Genomic DNA, 20,881 nt, shown 5'->3' with positions numbered 1-20,881 from the left:
TTCAAAAGGTCACAAAGGTGAATTGAGCAGAACATGTAAGGATTTGTTTTTAATTTGTTATGGCCTGTGAGTGAGCACCTATCTGGGCCACGATTTATTGCCCACCCCAATTGCCCTGGAGGTGTCCTGCCATGTTAGACCACTGCAGTCTTTGGGTTTAAGAAGAGTCTCAGTGTGGTCAGGAAGGGTTAAACGGTTGGATATTTAGTACACAGTACACAGCTGAGTTTGAGATAAAAATTGCAATACTGTACCAACGTGTGTCATGGCTTACCACAGTTCTGTGACTTCTAACATGTGATACTCACTACAGGCTTCCATCCTATGGCCAATTCAATTAAAGACACAGTACAAGCCAGACTTGTGTCCTGTGAGCCCGTCACATCATGTCAGACATAGGAGCTGAGACTGAATGTTCAGAGCTGCTGAAAGCCACTAAAAGTCACAGTAAGTCACAGAAAAAGGACAAAAAAGTAGGCCAGTGCTTAAAGAATAGGTAAGATACAATGGATCCAAAGTTTATTTTCCTGGTGCCAATTGAAGAATTATATGAAAATGAACTGGCAGTTTTTTCACTCAAAATTATGAAATTGTGACAGATTTAATTAACAAGCCAGAGCAATTGGAAGAGACTGTTATAAAGTATATTCCAACCTAGATTTCTCTGAAGAACGAGAAAAGGGGAATCTTGAAATTCGAAGGCATGCTTTACACCCCAAACTAATGTAACTTATGAATGGTATGTGTCCAATATTAGGTACCAAAATGAAAAGGAATTCATTGATCAACATGTGTCTGCATTGACACAGCTAACAGAATCCTATGGATTTACAGAACTAAATGACCTAACAATGACAGGACTGCATTAGGCATAGGAGATCCTGCTGTGAGACTGTGACTAATGAAAGAGGAGAAACTTACTCTCATGAAACTGATCAATATGTGCATCAGGGCTGAGATTGTAGCTAGAACATATACATGGCAGATCAGACCATCCAATAAATGGGCGTTCACTTCCAAAGTACTATCTTCAAATTTGACTTCTTGCAGGATTTGTTAAAACTCTTGAATGAACTCTACTTAAAGGATGATCTGTTAAATGCTTTTCAGACGTGATCAGAATTTGATATCTTTCAGAAACAGATGGTCATTACGTCAAAAAAGTTGTCATGAACTTTAACGGATTGATAAATTTAAATTTGGCAATTCTTGGATCAGTGTTAATGTTTAAGTTACTGGATTTTTCTAAGGCATTGCGGCACATGGACAGCTTTTAACTTGTTCTCAGTTTTCAGATTAGGGGGTCAGTTGGAATAGATGTCTCATGCCTTGAAAAGAAAATCTTATGCCTACAGTTATTTCTTTCTTCCTTCATGGAACTAATGAGACACAAAGAAAACAGTCACTGATTAGCAGATTTCAAAATAATTTGGATACAGCCATAACAGCATCAACACAACAGAATGATTAGAGGCTGATAGAATGAGACAAAATTGGAAGAATAATAATGGGTGAACACCAGGAACACCCAAGGAACAGTCACTAACCTAACTGTCACTATGTGCTTGAGTTGTGATCATAGCACCATTATGTGGTGAACTGCCCAAAGTAAAAAAGTAAGATCCTCAAAGTGACACAAGACAAAGAAAATTATGAAGAGGCGGATGAAGATAATGATGAATCAAGTTACATTGGTGACAAGGAATTTTAATTTGATTTGATTTATTGTTGTAACATGTACCTAGGTACAGTGAAAAGTTTTGTTTTGTGTGCAGTACAGGCAGATCATACCATGCAAAGATCATAGCGTGATTGAACAGATCAAGGCATATAAAGTTACAGCTGCAAAGAAGATGTTTCAGAAGCAAGATTAATATTAGACCTGAAATTCAAGAGGTCCATCCAGTAGTATAATAGCGGGGAAGAAGCTGTTCTTGAACCTGTTGGTATGCGTTTAAGCTTTTGTATCTTCTGCCTGACAGAAGAGGTTGGAAGAGATTATAGCCAGGGTGGGAGAGGTCTTTGATGATGTTGGCTGCCTTTCCAAGGCATCTGGTGATGAATTCATTAGTCATGGATTTCTTCAACTATGCTGCTCAATGTAGTGCTTGTATTTCAACTGTATATGTTGTAGGTTAGGTAAAATGTTATCTTGTTTCAGATTATAGTTAGGATGACATTAGTTGTATTTCACTGTATGTAGGTACAGGGGATTAACGGATTATTCACTTTGCCCCTATTAAAAAGAATCAGACTGAAACTGTGATTGTTGGATGAGAGGGAAGATGTTTGCATGGTAATGTGGTCATTCTTTTCATTTATTTTTTCATGGGATCAAGGTATTGCTGATTAGGCTGGCATTTATTGCTCATCACCCAAACTGCCCCTGAGAAAGTAATGATGAGCTGTCTTCTTGCAGGTCTGGCAGAATCTGTGGAGAAAAATCAAAGTTAATGTTTCATGTCCAGTGACTCTTCTCCAGTTCTCAGGAATGGTCACTGGACCTGAAATGTTATCTCTGCTTTCTCTCCACAGATGCTGCCAGACCTGCTGAGCTTTTCCAATAATTTCTGTTTCTGTTCAAGAAACTTTATGAAGACAAGTACAAAAGCAAATAAGTATTGATGGCCATTTATGAAACACTGGATCAATCTAAGATGGTGTATTGTGTCCAATGTTAGCCACCATAAAAAAGGATAGAAGAACTTTGGAGATGGTGCAGAAAAGCTTTACAAAAATTATGGACCTCACTTACATTTATAGATTGGAGAAGCTAGAGTTCGTCTCCTTAACGAAAGGAAAAGCTGAGAGGAGATTTCATAAAGTTTCTCACAATTATGAGAAGGAGTTTAGATAAAGTAGTTGGCCATAAATTGTTCCCATTGGTAGAAGGTTGAGAAGTCAACATCTCATATTTAAGATGCTTGGCAAAAGAACCAAAGGTGGAAATTTTACACAACAAGTGGTTAGGTTGTGAAATGTACAGTCTGATGAGTGTGGTGGAGACAAATTTAGTCATAGCTTACAAAATGGAATTGCATTAGCTCTTGAAGAAAATAAATTTACAAGACCACAAGGGAAAGGCAGTGCCTAAAGACCTCTTGCAGAGAACTGGCAATGACTTAAGGGGCAAAAAAGCATATTTCTGCACTGTTGAAGATCTATGATTCTATAAATACGCATCTCTCCAGACCTGATGTTATACTCAGAAGTGTGCACACTGGAGCTAGTTTCTGGGCATATTACATGTTCCCCAAATTTTACTCCTTCACCAGCACTTGAATACATGCATTATTCAATATTGAAATTCCCCAGATTATATGTCATTTTGAGAAATGTGTTTCAGAAATACATATTACCTCATATTTGCCAGCTTTCATTTGGCTTTTCCCAACCGAAGTTAACAATGGTGCTGTTTTTTCCATTGCATTCAAGTTCTCTATAGCTTTGTCATAATTTTTTAGAAAAATTTGTACAGTGGCTTGCTGAATTGGAGAGGAGTCAGAAGCTGTGCCAGCAAACAAAACATAAAAGAATGTATTATGAAAGGTCATAAAAGCTCGAAAAAGTGATCCATTACAAAGTCGTATACCAAGTACAACTGAATAATATAAACGGTCCAAGAAAAATGGCTGTGGTTGTTGCTTTAGTGTTGCTACTTCTAGAGACATCCAGAAAAGTCACTTTAGACTATCTATGGTGCCTTTGAAGCTAGTAGCAAAACCTTGTTTTACCTGCAATGTAAGCATTAAGATGCTTACAGTTTTGTAAAGGGTGAATGCATGATTAGGAAAAATGTTTATCTTAGTTGAGTCAGTTGGATCTGAAGATTATTTTTCTGAAAGGGGGCAGCACGGTGGCTCAGTGGTTAGCACTGCTGCCTCACAGCACCAGGGACCTGGGTTTGATTCCACCCTCGGGTGACTGTCTGTGTGGAGTTTGCAAATTCTCCCCATGTCTGCGTGGGTTTCCTCCCACAGTCCAAAGATGTGCAGGCCAGGTGGATTGGCCATGCTAAATTGCCTGTAGTGTTCAGGGATGTGTAGATTAGGTGGGTTATAGGGGGATGGGTCTGGGTGGGATGCTCTCAGAGTCAGTGTGGACTTGTTGGGCCGAAGGGCCTGTTTCTACACTGCAGGGATTCTATGATTGATGATATTTCATCTTCGGAGAATCTGAAATACAGGAACAAAATACTTTTGATGCTGGAAACCTGAAATATGATCAGGATTGGTGGAAATGCCTGGCAGGTCAGGCAGCAGATGAGAAGATTTATCAGTGAAAATAGGTGCTGCCTCACTGTCCGTGTATTTTCTGATCTCTTAATTTTTGGAAATGTCTGGTGAGCATTAATTTGTTTTAATATGCAAATTTTCTCTAAACATGATTCATCCAGTGCAATTTTAACATGATCCATCCCACAGGACTGGATGCAATGTTGCATTAACACTCTAAAAGTCAACAGACAGTAACAGCCAATTCCTCATTTAATTCCAAAGGATTTCTCTCCTAGCAAATTAGGCTTAAATTAAGCCCACTAATTCTACACATAGAAATTTATGATTTGTATATTTTTCATGGTATTAGATTATTTATTACATTTTAAAGCAATCACTGGATGCACAATATATGTAAATCACTAACATCTCTGTCCAGACAAAATTAAGTCAGGAAACAATGAAACAAATCAACATTCATTTCCAAATGCCCCATCAGGGACAGGACTGTATTCCCTAGTTTGTGAATCAGATGGTACCACATGGATCACCTGCTCCCAAACTCAGCAATTTTAAGGCACTGCGTTCTCAACTCCATTCCCTCCAGTTGTTAAGTTGTTTTATTCGATCAATACTTTTTATGCTGTTAACACAATTAGTACAATCTATTTTATTGGTAAGATGATAGGCAAATGCATGCTGTTAGTAAGAGATTGAATGATTCCTTAAGAATGTTTCTATAATTCTTGAAATTACAATTGTGCCTCCAAAATGTGTGACCTCTAAAAATGTCCTGACTAATGAAGGGATTGTAACTTTTAAAAAATGCTTTTTGAATTTTAAAATGTCTGTTCAATTACAATACAAACTATAAATACCAATTATATAATGGTTTTCATATCTCAAACTTCTAAGTATATAGATGTGTTAATAAATAACAATAGACAATTGAACGATTCAAATATATCAGATGGCTCCCCACCAAAATAATTTAATTTGTACACAATCAATTCAAAACTAATTATACCTGCCTTTACCATTTTTTCTATAATTATCTTAAAGCACATTTTAAGAATTTGATTTTAGCATGAAAACATTACCTTGATTGATCTCAGCATAATACTGGATACAAAAACTGGCAAGTTCAAAGTTTTTCATTTGATACAGATATTGTCCTCTTTAATGAAAAATGAATTAAGAAAAAGATACTAGGTTATGAAACAGAATTTAATTCAATACGTGTACACTCATGTAATACTTGTAAATAAATAATTTCTTCTATTTAGAAGACAGTCTGCAATATTGTTGTTTTCTCACACAAATCACCAATGATACACAGATGCACAAAATACACAATCCCATAAATAGAATTATTATTTTTAGCAACATAGATCTGATACTTAAAAGTTTCTAATTTATCATTTTTACTTTGTGGTACAGGCTAGGACTGCAAAGAACAAGTTTTATTTTGAATGGATTAACATTGCTTCATGAAACAAAAGAAATCTATCAAACCAGATTTCATTCTGGGATCTGACTTGTGCAGTAACATCAGTAACAATAGTTACACAGTAACATGTCCAAAGTAACATCATCTAGTTGTGCTTGTACCTTCAGCTCACTTGTTGCTGAAGCTATCATTCGTGTTTTTGTTACTTTTAAATTTGACTATTCCAGTGCATTTCTGGCCGGCCATCCAAATATCATTCAGCCATCACCCCATGCTCACTGACATGCAATATTCAGTTAAGTCAAAGACTTGATTTTAAAACCTCATCTTTGGGTTCAAAACACCTCCATTGCTTCGCTTATCCCTACCTCAGTAACAGTTCTGTGGCAAACATACATGCGCTTATAATTCCAGCCTCTTGAGCAATCCTTAATTTAGTTGCTCCATCATTAATGGCATTGCCAGCAGCTGCCCAAACCCTAATTTCTCTACTAAAACTCTCTATCTCTCTTTCCTTTTTTAAGATTATCCCCAAAATCTATCTCTTGCTATTTGACTTATTATCACCTCATATGGTACGGTGTTATATTTTACTTTTTAACAGAAGCATAGAATATAGGAACAGGAGTAGGCCATTTGGGCTACTGAGCCTGCTCTGCCATTCAGTATGATCAAAGCTGATCATCCAACTAAGTACCCTATTCCCACTTTCTCCCCATACTCTTTAATCCCTTTAGCTGTAAGAAATAAATCTATCTCCTTCTTGAAAACATGCAATGTTTTGACCTATATGAAGCATCTTAGGGTGTTTTATTACGTTAAAAGCTTTATAAAATTAAAGTTGGTGATTGCTGCTGTGATATTATACAATTAGCCAGAGAGCATCGTTCATGCAGAAGCTTCATGTTTACCAACCCAACAGTCTGTACTGATTAAAGATCTCTGCAGTACTGCGTTTTGAGCACATCATTATTCCTGAAACTTAAACAACCTCCGACGCGTTTGCTCTCTGTTGAGCAAAGCAGATGAAACATCAGATTGTTTTATTCACATTGCAAACAATGAAAATAATTTGTTGCTACAGTCTCCATCATGTGGCTACAAAGCAAACTGCAGAAACAGCTTGTTAAAAAATTAAATAAACAACCAATTAATTTATAGCAACCGTACATGTCTGATTATCATGGTGGCTTAAACTCAATTAAAACCCAAAGTGATTATGACATCTTAACTGGGTGATACGTGCTACTGGTATACGAGGTGATACATTGCAGTAAAATGTTACAACAGAGACATTGAGCTGCATCTTATGATTTTTGCCTAACTCTGCACTATGTCAAGTTTTTTGGAGAGATTTCTGCCATGACGGCTAGCAGGATTTCTCAGTACCTTACCAAACTCATCTCATTTACTATCTGATTGTGGCCAAATTTTATCATGCACCATTCCCAGAACAACTCACCACTCAGTAGATAGCCGCCAAAAAAACCAGCATATGTTGCATCCTTAAGAGACCATTGTGTACCTATAAGCACCAGCATTCTGAGGCAGCACTGTTCATTGATGAACAGAATCTGAACCTGTTAGAAAAGGGAAAGATGGCACCATGATTCTCCAACAGAGACCTAGAGGTGCTGGTCAAGGGGGTGGTGCAAAGGAGAGGAATCCTCTTCCTGGAGAACTGGGAAAGGAGGCCATGACCACCAGACCTTGGGCAGCCTCGTGCGACACCACCACCCAGTCTGTGTGTTCCATTGTTTGGAGGAGTGGCCAGCCATACCGTTAGATGGTCAATAACCTTCTCCACTGCACCCAGGATAAGCAACGTGCTCTTCTCTCTGCTACTTTAGCCTCACTCTAACGCTGTCACCCTCATCACCCCACCATCCTTCTTTCCCCTTAGTTCTGGAGATGGTCCCTAAGGACTGATTATGGCCTATTCCCTTCGGTTACCTAACCAGATAGGCCTGGGCAAGAAGTGTCCACAGCCCTGACTGATGGCTGTGCATTTCCCGACTGCGTTAGCCCAATCCCTTGACCAACAACATCCTGAGTGGATGCCTGACATGGCCAATCCCCTGGACTGGTTTGAGAGACTATCCTTGACTCACTGGCGAAGTCTACCGCCCTAAGTCTTTGAGAAAAGGCTCCTTGCTTGCTGCATATGCAGTGTGTTTGCCATGTAAATCCCTAGCTCGAGGTGTAGGTGTGGGATTGATGTAACACACTGCCTTACGCATGATATATACCCCCTTGACTGAGGAATGCTGACCAACAAGGCAAACTACCTAGTTGTGTGACTGCACTAAGTGACGAGGCACTGATACTGTGAGAAAGCAGGTAGGTGCTAGGTGGATGAGCACGGAGAAAGCAAGTGGACAATCCTGAGATGCAGCTTGGTTCAATCTGTGAGCTGGGTGCCTGTCCTGGCACACAGTGTCCCTGCAGAAGTTTTTCAATGGTACTTGCTGGTGCACGCTGCAATGCAAATCTGTGCTTTCAAAGTGTCCTGCCAGTATATCAGAGACATGCCATGATAGTTGTGAGGAGTTGGTTTTGAGTGTATGTGGATTGTACCCTTTGATTGTGCCCTCAGATACAGTTTGACATGTACACAACATGGAGATCTGTCAGAGTAAGTGGTAAGCTAAATTCACCAGGCACCCACTCTGATTTCCATGTGAGTTTCTTAGTAAGAATCTCCACCCGTCACTCACCATACGTATAAAAGATGGAGCAAGACGCTCCCAACATTGAGATGAGTCTTGATGGACTTCTCATTCAATTCTGCCACAGATTTCACCATAGCTCATGTAACTCAATTCCCTCTCAGATTCCATCCATAGGGCTGGTTTTTCCCATCCCAACATGGGGTAAACCCACACTGAGCGAGTGGAAGTAGACGTGGCCAGTACTAAATGCAAATCTGAATGTGAGATCATGGGGTCAACGTGAATAAAATTCTTGCTTTGAAAAGTTAGTATACAGCCACATCTATAAAGATCTGATTAAGTTACTGATCTTCTTCATAGCACTATGAAGACATTGTTACAAAAAAAAAATGTCCTTCATCCTACCTTAACAGGTAGAAGTAATGTGTTTGAGGCTGGAGGTGAATAGCGCATGTTATATCTTTCAATGCCTTTGCCACATTATGGATCTGCCACAAACAAATGCAATCATGAAACATACCACTAATCATCATTAATTCCTTTTTTGCTTCTTCTTCTTTGCAACTTTCCCTTCCCAGACTTTCAAGTTTAGCCTTGTGTTTCTGCTTCTTTCCATTAGATTTATTCTCAGAATGCAGTGCAATCAGGTGAATCAGCTCAGAAGATCAAGCAATTTTAAAGATATGAGTTACAAACAAGACCACTTAATTTAGGGTTTTGCCACAATGCTTTACACTGGTTTAAGATTCAATTTGTATGGATCAGACCTCACCCACAAAACTGGCCATGCTTCCACTCAGACAATGTGAGTTTCCACTGATTGCACTGTTCAACTAGACACACTCATATTGCAATCTTTTTTTTTTAACATGTACTGATGCTAGTAGGCACAATTTAACACTGATTTTTATCGCAAAAAATATTACATTCACTAAGAAATTGACAACACACTGAACACTAAAGCAATGAGTAAATGAATCAATATAGTTTGAGGCCATAACATCAGGATATGTACAGGGAGCAAAATAGACATCTTTGTAAATCTTAAGGTTTTTTTTGCGATAAACCAAGTTTCAAATGTATTTAAAAAAACTGCACTAGTTTATTACACTTAAACATATCAACGAATACTTTCAGTGCAATGAAAAAGAATCAACTATGTTTTAAAACAAAGATCTCTGGATGCTGGAAATCTGAAACAAAAACAGAGATTACAGGAGAAACTCAGCAGGTCTGACAGCATCTGTGGAGAGAAAGCAGAGTTAACATTTCAGGCCTGGTAATACTTCTTCTGAACTGATGGTAGCTAGAGAAAGGTAGTATACATGCAGAAGCTGGGGAGGGGGGGTATAAAGGGGTAAGCAATAAGTGAAGTCTAGGCCAGAGAGAAGAGAGAGAAAGCAAGAGAGAGAGAGAGACAGTTAGGCAAACAAGGGGATGGATAATGGTAAGACAAGAAGATAGAAGAGCTACTTATGAGGACCATAAATGGGTTGGCTGTGCTGAAAGCAGGCCATGTGATTACAGGTCATGGTGTATGGAGATAGGTAAAGGGCACAGAAGAGGGTGTTCAGACATTAACAATATTGAACTCAATATTGAGTCCTGAAGGCTGCAGAGTCCCCAAGTGGAAAATAAGGTGCTGCTCTTCCAGATTGTGCTGAGCCTCAGTGGAGCACTACAGCAAGCTTGAGACAGAGATGTTGGCCAGGGAATACGTTGGTGTGTTGTAGTGGCAGGTAACTGGAAGCCTGGGGTAATTTTTGCGGACAAAATGTAGGTGTTCTGCAAGGCAGTCACCCAGTCTGCGTTCGTACCCTCAATGTAGAGGAGACCACATTGTGAGCAGTGAATACAGTAGACTAGTTTGAGTAAAGTGCAGGTAAATCACCGTTTCACCTCGAAGGTGTATCTGGGGCCTTGGATAGTGAGGAGGAAGGAAGCAAAATGGCAGATGTTACACCTTCTGCAAATGCATGGGAAGGTGCCGTGGGGGTCTAGGAAGGTGTTCGGAGTAGAGGAGGAGTAGAACAGGACGTGCCAGAGGGAACAGTCCCTGCAGAAGGCTGACCAGGGAAGGGTGTGTCTGGTGGTGGAAGAAATGACAGCTTATGATCTTTAGATGTGGATGCTGGTGGGTTGAAAAGTGAGGACCAAGGGAACCTTATCACTGTTGTGGGAGAAGAGAGAGGGTGAGGACCGAAATGTGGGAGATGTATCGGTTGAGGAAAGATGTGATAATTTTTGAGGCGCCCTGCTTTTTGTACAATTCCAGGAACATTCTGGACACAATTTGCTTACATGCATTTTCATCATATGAATAAGCGCTAAACCCAAAATGATGTTTGAAGGAAAACAGAATTGTGTAAAGTCAACAATAGCCATCCAGATAAATAATTTGAACAGCTTTACCACCCATTCAAGGAAACTGCTGGGAGCAAACCAGTTACTAGCAAGTTAATCAAAAACCAGAAAACGGCAGATGCTGGAAATCTGAAACAAAAGTAGAAAATGCTGAGAATAAAACCTTAGCAGGTTAGACAGCGTCAGTACTGAGAGAGAAACAGAATTAACCATTTTCCGGGAAGCAGCAATCTCACGCAGATTACTATGTTGGCACTTCTGTTTTACAAAACAAGGGAGCTCCTCATTTCTCAGAGGAGATTCTACTTGGAACTCCTTCAGAAATGCGGAGTTAAAGTTCCATTCTGGGAGATCTTACATAGCTCAGAACTGTCAGAGGAACGCAACCCACATTCCTTTCTCACAGTAGTCAGCTGCTATATTCTAGAGTGGGTCAGACGGTCAGTCCGAGGGGAATGGATGGTCAGATCCGGCAGCAGGAGAAGAGGGAATACTGGGAGTCAGAGCTGACGGAGTGGGAGCAAGTGTTTGGGGGGCCAGGTCTGGTCCAGCAGTGGTGGGGGAGTTGCGGATAGGGGGTCATGTTGGTTCCGGTAGGGGTCCCACATACTCACGTCTGGCGGAAGTCAGTCCAATGGAGGCAGGTTTTAGCTATAGATCAGGATGTCAGGTCCCAGAAGGTAACAGCAGGTGGTGTCAGGCCCCAGAAGGGGGCAGACGGTGGTGGTGTCAGTTTGTTGGGGGGGTGAGGGTGGGGTGCAGGTAGTGGTCAGGTCCTGGGGAGGTGGAGGTTGGGCCTTGGGGAGACGGGCTGGTATTGGTTGCTGGGCAGATTGTTGGGGGTTGTCAGGTCACGGTCTGGGATGTAAGGGGTTTGGGTGATGACAGTAAGTTACTATGGGGTCAGCTGAATAGTTACTCAGGAATTGCACTGTGACTAATTTTTCCAGAGTAACCATTTTACTTAATTTCATTGGAGCCATCCAAAGTCTTTAGTTTTTATGGAGACTTTCAGAGGGGTCCAGGTAGAGAGGAACTGTCCAACAGAATCTGTAATTTCCTGGGCAATTCGTTCAGAGTTATTCCATGTTCACAACTCCCATCAATGCTGGAAAAACAATATCTGGTCATGGGAAAGTCTGTCCCCTATGTGATCTTTCAGCAGAACTGGCAAGTTAGGTTTACAATAGGTTTCAAGCAAGGGTAGATGGGACAAGGACAGAAAGTAAGGTCTATGGCAGGTTGGAAGACAAGAGAGACCATAACAGAAGAATTAGTCTTTCAGAGCCAAAGGAAATAATGGCAGGATAGGGACAGAAGTAAAGAAAAGGGGGCCTAAGTAGGACTGTATCATATTAAAATGGGGTATGATTCCAGGAGTCACCAAGGTTCCTAACCCGTCTTGTATCATTAGATAATGAGAACAATAGTGAAAAAAAGACATATTTTGTTAAAACTGTTCATCTTGTCCTGCATTTGTGAAAACAGCATTTTTCACAGAATATAAAGGTCAGAGGTGGGCACATTCACTGATGATTGCATAATGTTAAGCACCATTCACAACTCCTCAGATACTAAAACAGTCCATACCCACAGGTGGCAAGACAATATCCAGGTGCCTATATCCACTTGACAATTGGCAAGTCAATTTCACGCTACACAAGTACATTGCAATGACTATGTGACAGAATGTAATCATTGCCACTTGACATCTAATAGCAATACCACTGCTGAATCCTGCATTGTATCCTGGGGGTTACTATTGACTAGAATCTGAGCAGGATTATCCACATAAATACAACAGCTATAACAGCAGGTCAGAGGCGAGGAATACTGTGGCAAGTAAGTCACCTCCTGAGTCCCCAAAGCCCATCCACTATCTACAAAGCACAAGACAGGAGTGTAATAGAATGCTTCCCACTTGGCTGGATGAGTGTGTCTCCAATAATATTCACGAAGCTTGAAACTAACCATGTCAAAGCAGCCGACTTGACTTGAGCCGCAGCTTCAGACTTCCCTCCCTCCACTGTCAATGCACAGAAGCAGTACTATGTACCATCCTTAAGACACACTGCAGAAATTCACCAAGGCTCCTCAGACAGAACCTACCTGTCCTACAATCACAACACAGAACATAGAACAGTACAGCAGTGGAATGGGCACTTCAACCACAATGTTAAGCCAAACATGATGCCCAATTAGATTGATCCTTTCTGCCTGCCCTTGGTCTTTATCCCTCCATTCCTTGCATATTCATGTGCTTATCTAAAAGTCCCTTAAACACCCTTATTGTATATGCCTTCACACAACAATCTCGAAGGACAAAGGCAGCAGATACAGGGGACACCATCTCCTACTATTTCCTCTCTAAGCCAGTTACCACCCTGACTCAGAAACATATAACCGTTTCTTTAGTGCCAGAGTCAAAATCCTGGAACCCCCTCCCAAAATGTATCGTGGGTTTACCCACACCAAACAGACAGCTTTGATTCAAAAAGCCAGCTCACCATCACCTTGAAGGCAACTAGGAAATGGACAACAAATGCTGGCCCAGCCAGCAATGCCCACATCCCGTAAATGAATAACTAACAAATTGTCCACAAGATCGGCTAATTCTTGACAGGAATTAAAATTAGGACTTTAATCAATGTAAAAACATACTGAACTGAACTTCAAAAATCAGTTTTACAATTTTATTTCAAATATATTGCATACCTTCTGATATGCCTTTGCCCGACACACATACGCTCTTGTTGAAGTTGGTTCAACTTTTAAGGCATGTGTAAATTTACGGAGTGCTTCATAATAGTAGTCCAATTTTAGAAGGTAAATAAGCCCAAGATTTATATGAGCTAGGCAAATAGATCTGGAAATAAAACAGAAACTAGTTTAGCCATACAGAAAAGGCTCTGATCCAATAATAATAGGATATAAGACATTATATATGTTAACATTCTGACCAATCTGAAAACCACATTTTCATTTGTCAGTGAACTATTCAGATGCGCATCTGAATTTACTCCCCTTTACTCTGCTTGGTCTTCTATTAATCAATACTCTACAAGTAATGTATGTGTTCTGATTTATCTTCAAAACATTAAACATTTTGAACTCCATAGTTCACTAACATGTATGTGTTACCAATCATTAGCATGCTGGTCCTGACCAAAATAATTTCTGCTTTTAACCAGTGAAGAATATCAAAACTAACATCAGAAGTATATTCCAGCTTCATAAGCAGTACTCATTTGTCTGATTTTAGTACTCAACAGAAACAATATTTACTGGAACAAGTTGAGAAGAATATCAGATAAAGGATGCAGCATTTCTAAAATGATATGTGATGTATAACTAATTAAAATTGTTCCTGTTTAAATCCTGCACAGTTAATAGGTTTTTTGGAAGGGGAACCTCGCAGGGAAAATGAGGCTGGAGAAGTAGTAATGAGGAACAAAGAAATGGCAGGGAAACAAAGAAATGTTAAAGGAACTGAATAGATACTTTGCATCAGTCTTCACGATGGAAAACACCAGTAGCATACCAGAAATTCAAGAGTCAGGGGGCAGTGGTGAGTGTGGTGGTCATCACTAAGGAGAAGGTAATGGAGAAGCTGAAAAGTTGGAAGGTGGATAAATCATCCAGACCAGATGGACTACACCCAGAGTTCTGAAGGAGAAAGCTGAGCAAATTGTGGAGGTATTGGTGGTGACCTTTCAGGAATGACTGGAGTCAGGGAGGGTCCCAGAGGACTGGAAAATGATTAACGAAACACCCCTGTTTAAGAAGGGAGGGAGGCAAGGCAAAAATCTGTTGGCCAGTTAGCCTGACATCGGTTGTTGGTAAAATTTTACAGTCCATTATTATGGATGAGATTGCAGATTATTTGGTGATCTGCAATTTCCATGGTAAAATAGGGCTGATCAGAATGGCTTCGCTAAGGGGAGGTCATGCCTGACAAATCTGTTAGAATTCTTTGAGGAGGTAACAAATGAGGTAGACAAAGAAGAGCCAGTGAACATGATCTATTTGGATTTTCGAAGGCCTTTGACAATGTGCCGCACAGGAGGCTACTAGATAAGAGCCTATGGTGTTAGGGGCAAGGTACTGACATGGATAGAGGATTAGCTGACTGGCAGAAAGCAGAAAGTGGGCATAAAGGGGTCTTTTTCAGGATGGCAGCCGGTGACAGCAGAATTCCGCTGGGGTCAGTGTTGGGGCCACAACTATTCACATTATACATTAATTATCAGGACAAAGGAACTGAGGGCATTGTTGCTAGGTTTGCAGATGACACAAAGATAGGTGGAGGGACAGGTGGTGTTGAGGAAGTAAGGAGGCTGCAAAAGGACTTGGACAGGCTAGGAGAACACGTTAAAAAATGACATATGGAATACAATGTGTGAAAGTGAGGTTGTGCACTTTGGTAAGAAGAATAGTAGCATAGACAATTGCAAGTTATAAGTCAGCAGAATCACTAACGAATATTTAAATTGCTAATTTTAACACAGGTAAGTTTCTCATCGTTACTAGTCATATCCCCAATCCGTTTGGCAGCACAAACAGTCCCTAAGGTCCTTTGCAACCTCTGGCTTCTTCAAGTATAGGCATAACTTCATTCCCCCATTTGATTATTAAATCACCTTTAAACACAGCATTATTTATCCTAGTTCCGCAGATACAATTATCAATAAAGAAAAGACACAATTCAGCACAACCTCCTTCATTCAGTTCACGATAGTTCTGATGGCATAATTTCCCCAGAGACATTTTCATCCAACTACTCAATTACATCACTGTCCACAGAATGGCTGGCTCTGGTAAAATAACACCTACCTCCTCCATATGCTTGGATAGCTCACACATCTCTTCCCACCCCGTGTCTGTTCTGACTAGTTGCTGAAAATGCTGAAGAAATTCTCTGTCTATCCTGACCACAAGTTGAAATCTCATCTGACAACCTGGTGCTTCTTTTTGGTAGTCAGCCTCTGTTTCCCTAGCAACCTGAGTCAGGGGCTAATTTCTCGGAATTTCAGAAGTCTGAGGCCATAGCCATGAAACTCCCCTTCCCAGAAATCTGGAGCTTTTTGGTTTCAGTTTCAAAAACGCGGACTTTTCAATCATTTTATCACACTCTGGTTTGGCATTACAACAGGGAGATGGAGTAGAAGCTGCTGAGAGGGTAAGTTTTGCACAGCATCCTCTGCAAAATTGAAGCCAGACAGTACAGATGGATACAAGCTTCTTGACCATGACAGGAGCAGATTGGAATGCCAGCCAATATATCTGGTATCAGTGTATGCATTTCCTTCAGCTTTCTCCTGCATATCATGGCTTTGAGATCATCATCTGAAACTCCTTTAGCACAACTGTGACCTTGCCCTTTGGTGAACTGGCAAGCCAAGCATTCTTTATCCCTAGCCTGGTCACATCCATGCATGCAATGTTGTGCTAATCAACATTATATAATACACATACAGTGATGATATGTGAGCTGATGGATGAAAAGGACAGATAAAATGCCAAGGGCTTGTTATCACTGTTGTTTTACTCTTTCTCTCCTTCTCTCCTCTCCCAGATCTAATCTGGCTGGGGAGGATCCCTGGGTGTCTGTAATCAGAAAGTCAAGAAAGAAGAAGCTTTTATGAAATAAGGGAAAAGGGATGGAGAACAAGAGGTCCATAGTATCACTAGGTGCAGCTCACTCGTCATGCCTGAAAGAACTGGGAACTGCAAAGTGGCACAAGGCAGGAGCTGCCACAGTTATCATTGTTCTTAGTAATTCTAGAAGATATGGGCTCTGTAAAGCCAGCCTCAGGATAAGGAAAATCACCTGCCCCATTGAAGGTGACATGAAAGACATGCAGATGTCCTTCTCCCCGGCCAATGCTGCTCTGCTCCAATCTATTATGCACCCCTTATCCTGCAATAGAAAGGAAAGAAGTCAGTGCAAAAGCAAAATGATGCAGATGCTTGAACTCGGAGATAAAAACAATTTTGCTGAAAATATTCAGCATGTCAAGCAGCATCTGTGGAGAGGATCATCCAAAGTCTGTGATTGTGCTGCATTGTGCCTGGTGGTGTGCTTTCATAGTGGAATACCTGGAAGAATGTGGATACAGTGAGAGATGCGTGTGAAGATGGTAGGATTGATAGGTGCCTGAGCGTGAAGCAAGGTACCTGTATCAAAGGGATTGGGGAAGTCCTGAGTGCCAGGGACTCAGTTTGGCTGAATGGCGAAGATAAGATCCATTAAGATGTGGAAAAGGCAGGAGAGTGATAAGATGAGGTATCACATGAAGATGACTTCACATTAGGTTCAGTGAATATTATAGCATTGTGGTGGCACCACTGATAGTTTCGTGTCCAGATGCTAGAAATGGACTTTCTTGACCACCTGATCCCAACCCATTGGGGAGTGATGCCTGAAGAGCTTCTGGCTTCCCACAGAACCAAAGTATCTCTCCTATCCACCAACCCCAACACCAAAGACTTCAGCAACACATCCATGACCCTGGAACACTCTCCCTCTCACTCTAAGCCGGTGTTTCATTTTCCTTGCTTATAATTACAGCAAAATTATTCAGCAGCCTCTTCTCATGCTGTGCAGCTTCTCTTTAAGAGGAACAGACTGTCTTAAACTGACTGCACCGTATGCTATTAGCACTCAGTGCTTAGCTCCATGTTAAGTACAGAGGCAACCAGCAGAGTAGTAGAGCCCTAAGCCACAATTATCTATGTGAAGTTACAGCACAAAATATGGGTGCCGCCTATCTTCACCTTAATATAGAGACATTCTTGCATAAAATACATGTAGGCTCTGTGGAAAAATGTGAGGTGGCACATTTTACTAGAAGGAATTGGGAAATTAATTACAAGCTTGGAAGGTGCAAGTTTAGGTGAGGGTGGAGAAACAAAGGGAACTCAGAACGGAAAAATACCAATCACTAGGAGTTGAACCACAAATTAAGAAGGACATAAAAAGATGCAAAGTAAGTACTAGGTCTTATTTCTAGAACAATAGAATTGAAAAGTAGAGAAGTTATGCTAAATGTGAATTGAATCTTGGCTAGACCACATTTAGAGTACTCTATGGTGACCAAAGCTATATAATATACGAAGGTTGGAAAAGCACTGGAGAGGGTGCAAAGAGAAGATACAACGTTGATACAGAAATATGCAGGTACACGTTAGGAAAGGATTGACAGGTTGGGTTGAATTCTCTTGAAAAAATTACTGAAGAGTCAATGTAAGTCTTTAAAATTATGAAAGGTTTTGATGGAATGTTTAGATATGTGTGAAACAGTAGAAATAGAGATTATCAATATACAATAGGCAACAAGTAATCCAATAGGGAATTCAGAAGAAGCTTCTTTAACTAATGAGTGGTAAGAATGTGGACCACATGACCACAGGGCGTGGCACAAGTGAATAGGACAGATGCATTTGTGAAAGCTGGACATGCAATTGACAAAGCAATAGTTTAGATGGAGGATTTAGGTAAAGAAATTTGGAAGGAGGTACAAGTAGCAAATAAACACCAGCAGGACTAGTTAAACTGAGCAGCCAGTTTCTGTCCCTGTACTTCTTTGTACTCCTACGCAAACCTTCTTGAATGTTTCCCATCAGACTTTCACATTCATTTGACATAATGCCTTATTTCTAGAGTATTCCAATCAGCAAGATATAACTTTGCTGGTGGTGAGAGGGGTTCTCCCCATCAGATCCATCATATACATTTAGCATCTCAGCACTGCTGTACACGGTCCACAAAGAGTTTGCAGGAAGGAAGAGACCATCAGCCGTTTCTTTCTGAAAAGTGTATTTGAAAAGAATGCAGAAAGATACAGTGGCTTTTATCCAGATTAATCCTGAGCTGCTCTGTGATATAGGATATGATGGTCTGCAGACTGTTTGCAAGGTCACACATTAAGACTTCTGCTGAAAGGCCATCCACTTGTGAAGATACACCTTGGTCTGCTCAAAGCTTGCAGGTATCCCAGTGCAAGGAGCTGTCCACAGCCAAATATTGTGAACTGGCACTATCTAAAGCCCCAGCTGATGTCCTAAAGCACAGGATGGTTAACCCAAATGCTCAAAGAAGAAATTGCATATTTGTGGACCCTCCTACCAATACCATCCTGCTGGATCCAATATAAACCCTGAGGCTATGTGTATCAGGCAATGTTTAATGTAATAGTAGATGCAATCTGTTTTAAAAGTACTCCGAGGCACCTTTAAGTGTGATGTACTATGCTTAAACAAATTAATTAACACTGCACTAAGTAAACTGCCACAGTTTAATTTTACTGTATGGTATCTTTACACATTCTTTCAGATACCACAACTAGCTCAAACATGTGTTTTGTATGTCTTATGCAAATTGATAGTCAATATTCAATTAATATGTCTCTGTCTTTTAAAATTGACTTCACAGAGACAATATATTTCAAAGAGTTTTCTATTTATGCAGATATTTATTTATTTTACTTATGGGGGGTCAGTCAACACCTTAGCATTCAAGTAACAGGCATGTAGGGAAAACAAAACTATAGATAAGCCTCTGTAATCCAACTGCTAAGGAACGGAATTATTTTACGCCTGAAAAGCATTTATCTGTCACTTACAACTAAACGCTATTGGCTTATTCATCTGTTTATTTCTTACCCAAACTGGGTCAAATTCCATAACTTTATCTTACTACTGAAAATGATTATCAATAGATAAATTTGTTTTGTAGCTTAGCAAACTATAAAGGTGCTTGGCATAATGTATCCTGAACTAACACAGGCAAATTTGCACATAAATTCACATTTCAAATCTTGGGAAAAGGGATCTGAAGGAGCTTAAATTGTAAAAATATGACTCAACAACAATGGTGTGGTAGATAAACTGAGGAAGCAACCAGTTGGTTCTCTAGAAGGCTGAAAGACAGGCAAACAGAGACTATATGACACATTAGAAGAGATGAGAGAATATGCAGTAAATATATATATGCAGTAAAAAGCTAGCTGATTTTTAGGTGAGTTTCAAATGTAAGGAAGGAAGCTTGCTATGACTGTCACTACTGCTCATATAGTGGATAGTAACTGCCCAAGTTCTTTACATGTATAAAGTGACTTTGGATGTCATGAGTGTGACAAAACACAGTGTACAACAACATTGATCCAAACATTCCCCTTTTCATAAAAGGAAAAGAGATTGCTTGTCCTAAAATTTGCAAGCTACCTGACAAATGTAGACCATATGAAAATGACCATGCATGATAATCGGCGCCGCCTCGTGCTCCCACGAGGAGCTCGAACAGTTCATCCACTTCACTAACACCTTCCACCCCAACCTTAAGTTTACCTGGACCATCTCTAACACCTCTCTCCCCTTCCTGGACCTCTCTGTCTCCATATCGGGCAACCACCTAGAAATCGATATTCATTTCAAGCCCACCAACTCCCACAGCTACCTAGAATACTCCTCCCCCCACCCACCTTCCTGCAAAAATGCTATCCCCTATTCCCAATTCCTTCGCCTCCGCCACATCTGCTCCCAGGATGAGGCATTCCACTCCCGTACGTCTCAGTTGTCCTCGTTTTTCAAGGACCGTGACTTCCCCCCCTCAGTGGTCAAGAACGCCCTCAACCGTGTCTCCCACATCTCCAGCAACTCATCCCTCACACCCCGTCCACGCAATAAGAACCAAAAAAGAATCCCCCTCGTCCTCACGTACCACCCCACCAACTTCCGGATCCAACGCATCATCCTCCGACACTTCCGCCATCTGCAATCCGACCCCACCACCAAAGACATCTTTCCCTCCCCACCCTTATCTGCTTTCCGGAGGGACCACTCTCTCCGTGACTCCCTTGTCCGCTCCACACTCCCCTCCAGCTCCACCACACCCGGCACTTTTCCCTGCAACCGCAGGAAGTGCTACACCTGCCCCCATACCTCCTCCCTCACCCCCATCCCAGGCCCCAAGAAGACTTTCCACATCAAGCAGATGTTCACCTGCACATCTGCCAATGTGGTATACTACATCCGCTGTACCCGGTGTGGCCTCCTCTACATCAGGGAAACCAAGCGGAGGCTCGGGGACCGCTTTGCAGAACACCTACGCTCGGTTCGCAATAAACAACTGCACCTCCCAGTCGCAAACCACTTCAACTCCCCCTCCCATTCCTCAG

General features: G+C 40.9%; 1 protein-coding gene across 1 annotated transcript in view; it reads right to left on the bottom strand.

The window, feature by feature from the left end:
* The window catches only part of ttc6 (tetratricopeptide repeat domain 6), a 183,228-nt gene that overhangs the window by 57,808 nt on the left and 104,539 nt on the right, over positions 1 to 20,881 (bottom strand). The window contains exons 18-21 of the mRNA XM_048600425.1: positions 13,419 to 13,569; positions 8,745 to 8,827; positions 5,318 to 5,394; positions 3,360 to 3,508 (exon numbers count right to left, since the gene is read on the bottom strand). Of these exons, the coding sequence (XP_048456382.1) occupies positions 3,360 to 3,508; positions 5,318 to 5,394; positions 8,745 to 8,827; positions 13,419 to 13,569 (460 nt within the window). The remainder of the gene's footprint in view (positions 1 to 3,359; positions 3,509 to 5,317; positions 5,395 to 8,744; positions 8,828 to 13,418; positions 13,570 to 20,881) is intronic.

Source organism: Rhincodon typus, chromosome 8 (genome assembly GCF_021869965.1).
Source record: "Rhincodon typus isolate 14 chromosome 8, sRhiTyp1.1, whole genome shotgun sequence".
Taxonomy (NCBI): domain Eukaryota; kingdom Metazoa; phylum Chordata; class Chondrichthyes; order Orectolobiformes; family Rhincodontidae; genus Rhincodon; species Rhincodon typus.
This window is presented reverse-complemented; position numbering and strand designations above follow the sequence as displayed.